This window comes from Mesoplodon densirostris, chromosome 8 (assembly GCF_025265405.1).
Source record: "Mesoplodon densirostris isolate mMesDen1 chromosome 8, mMesDen1 primary haplotype, whole genome shotgun sequence".
NCBI classification, from domain to species: domain Eukaryota; kingdom Metazoa; phylum Chordata; class Mammalia; order Artiodactyla; family Ziphiidae; genus Mesoplodon; species Mesoplodon densirostris.
In genome coordinates, this window is record NC_082668.1 from 61,352,819 (window position 1) to 61,366,206 (window position 13,388).

The 13,388-nt window shown below is 33.1% G+C and overlaps 1 protein-coding gene across 1 annotated transcript in view; it reads right to left on the minus strand.

Annotated features, from left to right (window-relative positions):
* Positions 1–466: 466 nt before the first annotated feature.
* The window catches only part of LRP1B (LDL receptor related protein 1B), a 1,545,691-nt gene continuing 1,532,769 nt past the window's right edge, over positions 467–13,388 (minus strand). Inside the window, exons 88-91 of the mRNA XM_060105953.1 lie at positions 6,598–6,688; positions 5,515–5,659; positions 2,059–2,157; positions 467–607 (exon numbers count right to left, since the gene is read on the minus strand). Coding sequence (XP_059961936.1) covers positions 467–607; positions 2,059–2,157; positions 5,515–5,659; positions 6,598–6,688 — 476 coding nt within the window. The remainder of the gene's footprint in view (positions 608–2,058; positions 2,158–5,514; positions 5,660–6,597; positions 6,689–13,388) is intronic.

Genomic DNA, 13,388 nt, shown 5'->3' on the forward strand with positions numbered 1-13,388 from the left:
TAATGGGCACAAAGAAGAGAGTTGACCATTCAATCACTTTTCCATCAATTTAAACAGAAAATTAAATGATATTGTATTACAGCTTTCAGACCGTATAATGAAAAAGTGCAGAGATTATCTTTGTTGATTAAGTAGAACCAAAAAAGTTCATATAAAATAGATTGCTCATATTCACACTACAAAGGAATATGTTGTTTTTAATTTTAACAAATTCAAAGGTGTCTTATCAGCAGCATTGGTGTAAATTGTACTGTAGTGCAGTTCTTTTTCATAAAAATACCATACAAATGGTCAATCAGTAGTCATCAGCAAAAAATAAAACCCAGAAAACTCAGAAAACAATCGACCAGAAAAAAGATAAAGGAAGAGGTAATGCTGATCCAAAAACAAGTATAATACTGTTGGAACATACAAAAGTAATCCTTACATTTTATACATTTATACAGTATATAAAAGGTATCACTCATTATGCCACTGTCTCTCTTATCCCAATTTCTATTTTCTTTGGAAGCAGTTCTTTCCTTTCATCAATACTTCCTAAGGAGTTTCGACAGTTTTGCCCATCCATATACAATTTCGCATATATCGGATTGGAGTAATTTGTTGGCTGAAGGAGAAAAATAAATATAGTTTTATTACCTGTTTTGACCACATGAATTTGTTATTTTCTATGATGTCTATCTTTTACTGTTAACAACATTTATATGCATTTCATTTAACTTACTAAATAGTAATTATATAAATGTAATTTAAATTCTGTTTACAGGCTTTCATCGACTTTAGCATCGTTTTAGATAAAAACATAATTGTATGTTTTTCAGTTAACTTGTGAACCTAAGGGGAACTTTGACATAATATTGAAAGCCTGAAGAAATCTTCATGAAAGCTATATTCACTGCAACTTTATTTAAAAGTACAGAACATTAAACCAAATTGTCTTATTTCCAGTCCATGTTTTCTCCCCTTAATGCTATTGCAGTGGCAGGAAAGATGTGCTGCCATCTTTTTGCTTGGTCATCTAACTGCTTGGTGCTTATAATTTTTCAATATGAAATTTAAAAAAAACCCAAAGAAAAATGAAAGTAAACTACATTAGTTGTGTAAACTTTAAAAAATAAAGACAGTATTTTTGCTTCAAACAATCTCTATGTACTTATTGTTGGAAATATTTTTGGATTCTTCTAAAGAATTGTGAAGGACACAGTCATTCTAAGTTTCATAGATACTTGCATCACTTCGAGGTAGAATTGAGAGATGCAGAAATGATCTCTTTCGTTTGAAAAACATATACAATGTTTATTATTTTAATAGTTGCAACTTAACCTGAGATTGTTACCTAGTTGTTTTTTTTAAATTTTGTCTTTCCAAAATAGAATGTTAAATCTTAGTCATAACAAAGAAATATTATATTTTTTGAGCCATGCAAATGAGACAAACATGATAAAAAAATGAGAATGAAAAACAGTTGATGGGAGAGAGGTACAAGTGTGAGATCAATCCTAGGAATCTTGATACCTGTCTTTAATCCCTCCTCTTTCCAATATGAATCATGTAACTTTAGACAAAGCACCTTTCTCTAGAAACTAGTTACTTAAAAAGTTTTCAAGAATGGTTTCATACACCATTTCTAATTTCTCCATACAATGCCACATTTTGTATTATATTTTTATTTAAAAGGATATCAAATTTGTATATACTAAACAAAGCATCTTAATAGAAAATAAACCAAGCCAAACATAAATTTAAACTATTCAGCTTAAATTTCTGGCTAGAGATTTCTGTTCTAACAATAGCAAATTATCATGTTTACTGTTAAGGAGCTTTAACATTTTCAAATTTAGAAGAAGAGATATTTCTACTGAATAACTTGCCGAAAATAACGTTTCATATATAATCTTGCATACGCAGGACAATTAAGCCCCCATTTTTAGTGCTGTTTTGAAATTTTTGTTAATTAAAAAATCATTAAAGATAAGCCCCTAACTAAGTCTAGTAATCATCTTTGATTGTGAGGAGTTCTGTGATGGAATGGGTATGGAATAATGAATTTTCTCTCACCCCAGCGGTTAGTGGTCCTTTCAAATCAGAGTTTAGGTAGCTGGGCAGCGCTGTGTGTGGAAGCTTGAAAGCACTGGTCCCTCCCCCTATATACCTGGGCTGTGTGTAAACAGAGAATTTTAGTTTCTGATCTAATATCATGGAACTGTTTTCATTGACATAAACTCAAGTTAAGTCATAAAAATAACATAAGATATATTCTTCAGCCTTGGGGCATCAACATTGTATTCATGGTAGTTTCAATAATTTATGAAATAACTATTAATATTAGATCTGTGATTCACAGTAGACACTCCTCTTAGTTTAGCTTACTTATAGACACACCATTCACCTAGAAACCTCCATTGTTTATTTAACTTCATTCTCTCCCTCCAAAAGCGTATGGTTGCTATCAGTCCTATGAAAAATGCATCAGCCTCCCTCACTTAAGGTTTGTCACTTTTTTTTTTTTTTTTTTTTTTTTTTTTTTGCAGTACGTGGGCCTCTCACTGTTGTGGTCTCTCCCGTTGCGGAGCACAGGCTCCGGACGCGCAGGCTCAACGGCCATGGCTCACGGGCCGAGCCGCTCCGTGGCATGTGGGATCTTCCCGGACTGGGGCAGGAACCCGTATCCCCTGCATCGGCAGGTGGACTCTCAACCACTGCGCTACCAGGGAAGCCCAAGGTTTGTCACTTTGAAAGGTTCTGAAAGGAGCCCATTCTGTAAACTCAAATATTTATCTTACTGGTTCTAATTAAAGGTTCATGACCTCTATATTTTTAGCATATACAAATAAAATTTAAAATTCAATATATCAAAACAAATTATCTGTTTTTTGTTAAATCTGACTCTCTAGTTTAAAGCAAATTAATTAGTAATCAGATTGGCTCACTAAACTCTGTGCAAGTGCTTTAGAGTTTCTTGGGTCAAAGGGCAGAATAAGTCACTCTGGTACACTCATATTCATGATAGAATGAATAGTTATTAGTGACCAAAAAGGAATTTAAAAAGCTAGATGAAAAGTTGAAGAATATTAAAATATTAATGAACATACATATTTTTCAAAATTGTAACTATAAACTCTTAACAATGAATGATCATAAAGTTTGGGACAAGGGCAAAGGTCCCAGGAAAAAAATTTTAAATATAAAATCAGGTCAATATTGCCTCTTTATTTTCCCCCACAAAGGTCTCATGTAGAAGATATTAAAAACAATCTAAGTAAGGATTGAGATGAATTTGCATAAAACCAATAGATACTAATTCCCCTTTTATGAACTCTTCAAACTATTCTGTGATTGCCTCCATAGACAAATCTTTTTTAAATAAAAGTTATTATGGGGCTTCCCTGGTGGCGCAGTGGTTGAGAGTCCGCCTGCCGATGCAGGGGACACGGGTTCGGGTCCCGGTCCGGGAAGATTCCCACATGCCGCGGAGCAACTGGGCCCGTGAGCCATGGCCGCTGAGCCTGCGCGTCCGGAGCCTGTGCTCCGCAACGGGAGAGGCCACAGCAGTGAGAGGCCTGTGTACCACAAAAAATAAAAAAAAATAAAAAAATAAAATAAAAATAAATAAATAAATAAAAGTTATTATTTCAATTCTTTTGATTTCTAAGGTACCATTGAAGGAGAAATTTTACCCATTTTGAAAATAATGAAAATATTCCACAAAAATCTTCTTTATGTGTAATGCAATTTGTATTTGATCACATCATGAATATATCAAAACACTGTAACAAGTGAATACTCTATGAAAAACACTTCATCATGAAGGTTGCTTTGGTGTGGCTACCTGCTTTTCAAAATCGTCTATACCTATAAATGTATTTTCTGCAGTTACTTCTTAGGCAACAATTCATATTTACATTTCAAACATCAGGAGTCAGCTAGAATCAGCCATCTAAGTCACATTTAGTGTAATTTTGGTCAATCAGAAAATAAGTAAACATATATTTATTGAATGTTATTTTCTAAATACATTAAAATATATTTGAGGGGCACTGAAGCATAGTTTTATCTTCCTAGAGTAAATATTTAAAAAATTAAATGGAATGTTAGAAAGCTAGTCCCTTTAAGTATCCAAAATAGGCTTAGTTCTATCACTAGAAATAAAATGATTGGGAAAATGAGAACTCTCCTGCTCATAAAAAGTGTATAAGGTAGATCCTCATCAGTTCATATTATATTTACAGACACTGTATTTTATTCCTAGAAAAATTCATAGAATATGAGAAGTCTATTATTTAAGATATCTTTCTCCTTTATAAATTATCAAACGACATGCACAGTATGTTTAGTTTTTCAATTTCAAGTACAAAACACTGAAACTTAGGTTACCAGGGTTTATTTCACAAACAACTTCAAATGTAGGAGTTAGTAACTGAATTAATAATTTAGAGTAACTAAAAAATTATTTCTAATGAGGAAAAAAGTATACAATATCTTCTGATAGGGTAAAAACTTATCTATGCAATAATGATTGATTTCTTTTCATAGAAATGAATACTTCTTCAGTTTCAGACCACAAATTTTAGGCTTAGAAAGTCTGGCCATGGATTCAGAACTAGATTGAATATATGAGACCTACTCAGTTTCTTTGGGAACAGCTGTTGCTATGAGTGCAAACCCATGTGATCACTGTGATTATTTAATATAATGGTGCATTTTGGACAAAATACCTTTAATATATCAGAATATAAATAACCATTTAATGAATGAACAAATAAGCTAAGGAAAATCATACCATACTAGCAAATTGATGCTCTTAATTCATTAATTCAATTGATGCTCTTAAAATATTCTATAATTATCATGCAAAATATTCCAATTATACAGTGAAGGGAATCTTTGCAAGTTTATCTAGATAGTTGTATCATTTATTTATTTCTTATGGAAGCTTCCAAACTGAGCATTCAGTAATATGAACTAATAGAAACTAAAAAAAGACTGTGGATTTTTAGGCTATATATATCAATGGTATGTCTCAAATCAATAAGAAGGATATTATAGTAGGTAGAAAAATATTGTTTAAAAGTGATTTGATTACAAACAAATCCAAGGACACAGCTTAGTGGACTCTTCAATAAAACATTACTGGAAATAAAGTACTTATTTTGTCAATGAAATACTGTACTCTTTTTGTTATTAAAAATAAATCAGTAATTTTACACTAGGCTGTATATTTAGATGTGCCAGCACCTCAACACATTTGAATAAGATATTATTTTAAATAAGCTATGTTTATAAACTAAGTGAATAAATAAATATTATTTTCCAAAACATGTTACATTAACTTCGTGCTTCAGGTGAATGCAGTCCATAATTTTTTTTCTTTAGAAGAGACTATAAAATTCAATGCATCCTAAAGTTCTTTAATCTAACTTCAGATAAAAGAAATAATGATGAAATTCAGAACCATTTTATAGAGAAATGACTCAAGAATGTTAGTGCTCACAGTCCATCATCTTAAAACTTTACCTTTGCTGGATCTACCATAAAGCCAGGATCTAAAAGACCTCCATCGTTGTGATCATGATCCACCTCATACATGTTGTAAGATGGATTGCCAATTTCTACATTTATTCCTCCATTGATAATAGGTTGTCTTCTTATAGTTTTTGTCCTAGAATAAGTGAACATTGTGTGAGTTGTCTAAATATCACAATGTGGTGCATGAAACTGTCATATTTGTAGATTTAATGACATTTTAACATAACTGATGGAACATTCTTAAATAAAATACAATGAAAATAAATGACATTTATTGATTCACAGAGGAACAAAAACTCTGAATATAATACATTAGTTTCCCAAATTATTTAGATTTAACAATAAAAAATGCACTTGGAACATATTCCTTGTAAATAGCTAATACCACATTAGTTGAAACTGAATATTCACTAATCAATTGCCCTTTAAAATTCTACTTTTTCCCTTTCGTTCCTGAAAAACATCTATAAAAAAATAGTGATAAACTTTCAATCCTCAAGTCATGTGGCTAGAATCCTCTTTTACATAATTCAAAAACTGACTCACAAACTCTAGCTTCCAGATAATAACCCCATAGACAACTCACTCCTTATAGATCTTTTAAATGCATATTCATATAAGTTGAAATAATGATACTTCCAGTAATATATAAAATCAACAAATATGTACTTTGTGAATAAAATGCACAATTTGTGACATACAATACATAGTCATTATCATTTTATTGACATTACTAATCTTACACATTAATATTATAAAATGCTCTTTAGAGATGCTTGTTATTTCAAGGAAAAACTACCACAAATGTAAAATTCTGTTGAACGTTTAATAACTCCCTTGTCATTTTTGTTGGAATATGCAAATGCAGCCATTCCATCAATATAACATAAGGGAAAGGTTGTCTAAATTATAATCACTTAAAATGAAGTAGAGGGATAAAATGGTTCAAAAAACATAGAATTCAGCAGTTGGAATATGTAAGTCATACTTTAAGAAAATTTCTTAAAAAAATCAGTTTCTGTAACTATTTATGTAATTTATTTACTGTTGGTCTAGAACCTTGCATCTTACCTTCTTTTTCTTTTACAAAGCACTAAACCAATTACCAAGGTGGTTATCAAAGTCACCAGGAGGACGAGAGGCACAATGATGGCTATGCTTCCTGAAAAAGAAATGAATGAATAGATGAACACATAAATAAAATGAAGACAAGATTGATATAACTGGACACTTTATTACACCAAATCATTTGACAATTGACATAATACAAATAAAGCTTAGGCCAAATGTCTATATTCCTAGTTCATAACTACATTACTGGAAAATCACTTTCTTATTAAATACTTGATCTGCTGGAAATGTTTCTTTAGATATCTTTCATTTATATTAGTTAAATACCTTGAGGTTAGAAATACTGACTTCTTTGTCAGTATGACTCTGATTCTCACCAGACACATTTATTTGCAATGACGTAAGTAAAGAAACTGTGACTGAACACACATTTCCACAATTTCCCTGGCCATATTTCCACCCTTAGTTTTTTTCCTTTAGCTATAAATACTCCCTGGCCATGAGTATATGTGGCAAGTTAGATGGCAGCCTGGTAAAACAAAAGGGGCAACGGTTTTGGATTTGGATGGACATAGGTCTAAATATCAGTTTCACCACCTACCTGAAGTAAGACCTTGGAAAAGTTATTTAAAATTTGAGGCTCATTCTCTTTACCTGTTAAAATAGAGACATGAAGACCTACCACATAGGGCTCTTAGCTTGATTCAACAAAATAGGGGGACAAAGTGGATTCTCTTTCTCAAATTCCAGTTCCAGAATAGTTTCAGCAAACCACATTTAAGTGTTTGGCTTATGTTGTAAATGTCCACTTTCCCTCTTTATAAGAATGATCTAGGTTGTATCACTCATCTTCAAAATGGAATAACAGATCTATGGAATAGATTTTCAAAAGTGGTCATAGAAAGTGGGTCTTAGTTTTTATGCATCTGAGCATAGGGGAGAAGTAAAACTGAGGAGAACCTCTGCCCTGCCCTCCATTTCTAGGTTGACAATAAGAGCAATCTTTTTTTTCTAAAGAAGAAGGAGACAATACCTTTTTACTGATGATGCAATCCACAGTAAGATACACCTAGGGTCATATGTCACTTATGCAGGAAGAAAACTGAATGCAAGCATTGCCTAATAACAGGAGAGTATTAAGAAGCTCTATCAAGTACCTAAATCTCATGTTTCCAACAGACAAATATCTAGTGCCCATAAGACAAGTCTTTGTCTATTTGGAATAAGTATCTCGTTGATTCTGTCAAGTCAGCATAATCACTGGCTAAACTGAGAAACACAGCAACACCCAAACTAATTGAAATTTAATGTGAGGATCTTGAATGGTTCAGGAATGAAACGTTAATAGTTATTAAATATATGAATTTTCCTCTGCATATACATGTATATGTAAAATACTGTGGTAGAAATTAATGGTAATATTAAGCATGATAAGCAGCTGCTTAGGGAATTTAAAATAGAAGTATAGATCAGTTTTAACAGCTCTAGCCACAGATATCTGTGTGAGGTTGTACATATTGCAGATCATTTACCAAAATACCAAAAAGTCCTTATTAAGGAAATGTCATATATAAGATAATCTTTCAATTTGGAACTTCAAAAATAACTTGACTAAAATAACCAAATAACTCTCTTCCATGCAAGAAAAAATATGGCTTGCCTTCTTTAGTCAGTTTCTGAAATGTAAACCTCATTTTATTTTTTTCATGCTGTTACCAGCACTATATGATTTAGTGAGTTTGATATTACATTACCTCCTTGGTTTTGGGAAAGTGAACTTTATATGAATGTGTAATTTATTAGTAATTAATGTAAGTGGAGAATCTGGCACCTTGGATAGTAATTAACATTTGTTCACAAATTTTAAGTACCAGTGAACAGCTTGATTTCTTCATAAACTGACTTCAACTGATTGATCACAACTTTATAAATATCCTCACTTCATCATTTATATTTTTTTCTGCTAAAACTTGTGGTAAATTTGTAGGTTTAAAATATATATATCAATACTAGTTTTAAGGTATATAAAGTTACTTTCCCCTCAAAGCAATTATAAATTACTTAGATTAGATTTTATTTGTTCTACATAGTTTCTTTTATTCTTATTAGGTAGAAATGCTGTTAATTATGCATGCTAGAAAACAGAGAACTTTGTTTTTCTTTTTCCCATGACAGATAACAGTTCCAATCCCTTACATTACAGCCCTCTGTTTAAGAGCCTAGCATTCTTATATGTTTATATAACCTATCAAGGTAACTGCAATAATGCTCAGTATAGCCAATAAATAATAAAGGGTGGCAATTGGCAAGTTTTTCTTTATTTTTTGTAAATTAGTTTATATTCATGGAAACAACTAGCAATTATATATATTTTTAGAATATAGTATAGATATTTATCAAAATAAGTATTTTTTCCAAGCAGTAAATATCATATTGTAACATATAACAATCAAGATCTATTGTAGGTGATATTTTTAATAGTATATTTTTGGTGGACTGTTCTAAACAGATTAAAAAAAAAAAAGCACACTCTGAACTTGTTATTGGGTGGAGGGGAAATCTCAACAAACTTCTCACAGAAAATAGAGCCAGTCTTTCTTTGCCACATTGTTCTGTAGCCTCATTATATAATGCTTTTCCATTTGACAGAAGAACTGTCTTATCAAATTGTTATGTTGAGGAGACCCCTTCAATGGGAGAGGCAGTACAGCATCACAGCTGATATAATAGATTCTGGAGCCAGGCTACCTCTGTTCAAATCTCAGCTTACTAGCAACATGCACTTGGGCAAATTTATATTCTTTGAGTTTACACATTTATAAAATGAGTGTTATCATTAATACATACCTCATAGTAATGTAAATAGAATTGTGTCTATTACACAGAAAGTGCTAATACATGTTTATTAACTGATTCAAAATACATATTGCCATATGACTCTGTGCATGCCTCTATTTTGCACTTTTCACCATGTATTGTAGAGATCAGTTTATTTGTAACTTGAGGGCACAACTATCTATCTTTGTTTTGCAGATAGCACAGTGCCTAGGATATCATAGGGACTATACATTTTCTCATTTAGCAGATATATTTTAAGTGTTGCTATACTCCACACACTCAACATTTACTCTACTTTGCCCTGGGGATAGAAATGTCCCTCCTCTCATCTTGTTTGATGTATATTAGAAGATGACAAACACATGGGTTTATTTAGCACAGTGATAAGCACTACCCTAGCGAAAGTATGTATTGCTCTGAAAACATAGAGGAGTAGTATCCGACTAGATCTGGGATAGAGGAGGAGGACTGGTATGACTTTGAGACCTGAGGGATGAGTTCCATGAAAGAGAATGCAGGTTGAGTGGAGGAGGAGATACTGAATTAATCTAGGGAGAGAAATATGAAAACCTGGAGGAGAAAAGATCAAGGAACAACAGTCTGAATGGAGAGTAGAGCGGAGAGTGGTAGAAGGAGATGTGGCTGTAGAGGAAAGCAAAGGGGATGTTAGGAAGGGCTGTGTAAGCTACATAAATGAGTGGGGAATTTGTGCTATTAAAAAACAGGATGATGTTGAAGGAAATTTAGGAAGTCATATCTATGGACTATATTGTCTAACTTAGCTTAAAAAAGAAGGAAGGTTAAGAGTGACACTTAAGTGTTGCTTGGATAACCAGGTAGATTTAGACAGAGATGACATCGATATGGATACAGCAATTGTGCAGTGGGATATGTGTCTCAGCCTCAGAAGAGAAACCAGGATTGAGGATAGAAATTTGGAAGTAATTAACAAAGAGTTGAAAACGGAGATCAAGGAATTATGGATTGCCAAGGAGAATATATGTAGTGGTATGTGGAAAATGAGTTAACTAGAAAAGATAAAATAGAAGTATCTCACAAAGAAGACAGAGTTGTTTCAAGAGGTTGGGAGGGAAACCAGAAGAGTTTACTATCATGAAAGTTAAAGAAATAATTTTTTGTTTATTGAAGTTATAGTAGAAAAATATAAGCATAAATTATATCATTACAATTGACCTCTTGACTTGCTGCTATATATTCTGCTCTTAAGTTTATGTTTACATATATGTATAAATGTGAGTGTGTGTCTCTCTCTCTATATATAGTGATTTGGATGATGTTTCTTAAGCATTTTGATAAACTGTTTTTTTTTTTTTTTTTTTTTGCGGTAAGCTGGCCTCTCACTGTTGTGGCCTCTCCCGTTGCGGAGCACAGGCTCCGGACGCGCAGGCCCAGCAGCCATGGCTCACGGGCCCAGCCGCTCCGCGGCATGTGGGATCCTCCCAGACCGGGGCACGAACCCGTGTCCCCTGCATTGGCAGGTGGACTCTCAACCACTGCGCCACCAGGGAAGCCCGATGAACTGTTATTTTAAAAATCATAAAGAACATATCATGTTCCAAACTTAGCAAAGATTATCCTTCCAGTGATCTTTGAGAGGCTGCTTATCATCTTGGTCATGTATAATCATCCTCACTTTGTACTACTCTCACTCTTGTCCCCTTGGTGTCAGTATACTCATTTTCTTTCAATCCCTTGAACATGTTTAGCTCTTTCCTACTCCAGTGTTCTTGTATCTGCTGTTTCTTTTGTTTGAAATACACTTAGCGTCTCCTCCCCTTTTTAATCATTCATGTCTGAGCGGAAGTATCACCATCTCAGAGAAATCACTCCTGACCTCAGTTCTTCCCTAACATTCTCTAGTTCTGTGTCTTTTTTACTTCCTTCACAGATCCAATCAAGACTCATAATTATTTTCTACGTGTTTACTTATTTGCTTGCTTTCTTGTTTAACTGTTTTTTTTATCCCTCTGGCACCTCAGTTTCATGAGAAGAGGCACTGACTATCTTATTCACTGATTCATCCCTGGGATCTAGACATTACTTGACACTTAGTAGAGGCTCAATAAATACTTGCTTTTGGAGAATTAGGACAGAGGCATTATTTTGTTGCATTTTTCTCTATATATTTGCAATTAATAGTTATATTTATAATTCCTTGGCATAACATAATTATTTTTTTTCTGTTTTAAAACATGATGGTATAAAAGACATGAGGATAAAGTAGGAAAATAGAAGATATGAATAACCTCCTAACAGATATCACATTTCTGTTGTCACTACAGTAAAATACAGCATCATTACATTACTGCCCCACAAATGCTGAGTATATTTTTATCCTCCTTAATTTTAGCAGATATGAATAGCATATTCTAAACATTGAGCATCCACTCCCTTAAAACTTTAGGTAAATCTAAAACAGGAGTATAAAATAAATATTTAATCATCCTTAGTTTAAAACTCTTCCAAATAACTTCAGAAGAGTTTCTGCTTTTTCAAGTGGAAACTAAGCAGAAAGTTCTAGAATAATAGATCCACTTAATTCCACAGGCAGGCTGATCTTTAGATACTTTAAACCGCAAGGGGCCGAGAACATCAGTATGACTACTCAGAGATGATTAAGAAAGCTGTTCATCAATTAGAAAGGTAAATCTTGTGCCAGTTGATAGCAGTTAGGCTGAGACAGGCAGTATATTCCTGATTGTGCCAAGGTCCAATGATTATGGAATGCTTCACTGTAAGTGGAAATGCAGATTTGAAAACACATTCCTAAAGTATCCATCTTTTGGATAACAAAAGAACAAATGACTTCTGCCCAAGTTCTTACTGAACAAATGACTTCTGCCCAAGTTCGGGGAACATTTGACAACCATTCAAAACCACTGGAGTTTACCTGAGAAAATAAAAATAGCCCTCCTACCTTAGGAAGGATCAGTTTAACTACCTTTTCTCTCCTTTCAGAGTTACTGAGGCAAGTTTCTCTAAGCGCAAACGTCTGATGATAAGTACCTTTTAACAAAGTCATTATGTGGTCAACTTTGCTCAAATCTGAGATAATCTGACATTTGCATAGCTAATAGCCCTTGCAATGTGCATTGATACTTCCATTAAATGTGACTTTAAATCAGTGATGGAAGAAAGAGCATCAGAATCTTTGGAAAAAGGGTTACAACTACTTGCAACTCCTCCTTCCATGTGATAGTTCCTATTTTAGAACTGTTGCATGTAATAAGAGGCATTTTCCTTATAAGGGAGCTTGTTGCCAATGCAAATGGTTGGCAACATCACCTTTCAATAAATACATCTGGCACACCCCTCCTCAAAATCATCTTCCAAACATGAAACTTTCCTTTGTAGATGGACCTTATATATAAATTGAAAATTCAATTGACATTCTACTCTGTTTCCTTCTTTCAGAAAGTTTTATCAATATTTAAAATTGTTTTGATTCTCTAAAAGACTAAGTTTTTAATTTATCTTAGATAATTGAGAAATTATCATAAAAGAAAGCCTAAAGTACCATGACTTCATTAATTCTCAACTTATTACTTCAGTATGTTCTACAGATTGATAACTCAAATGCATTTTTTCATTACAAAAATGCTCTTAATGAAGGTTGAGTCTTATAACTGGTTCACAAAATCATATGAATTAGTATTCCTCCAGAATTGTTAGTACTAAGGTCAGTATGATCCTGGAAGAGAGACAAGAGAGTATTTTTTTTCTTTTGCTCTTCTTTTGCAATATCAAGTTAGGCAAGGTATATTTTTCCACATCTGCTATATTTTATGAACCAATTCCTCAAATCCTAGTGCCCTATTCCTACAACTATGTGTCCATAGCTTTGCTACAGTCTTCTCCCTTCCCTTCCTAAAGACAACACACAAATTCTAAGGTAACACCATATGCTCCATGAGCAGAATCACGTATCTCAC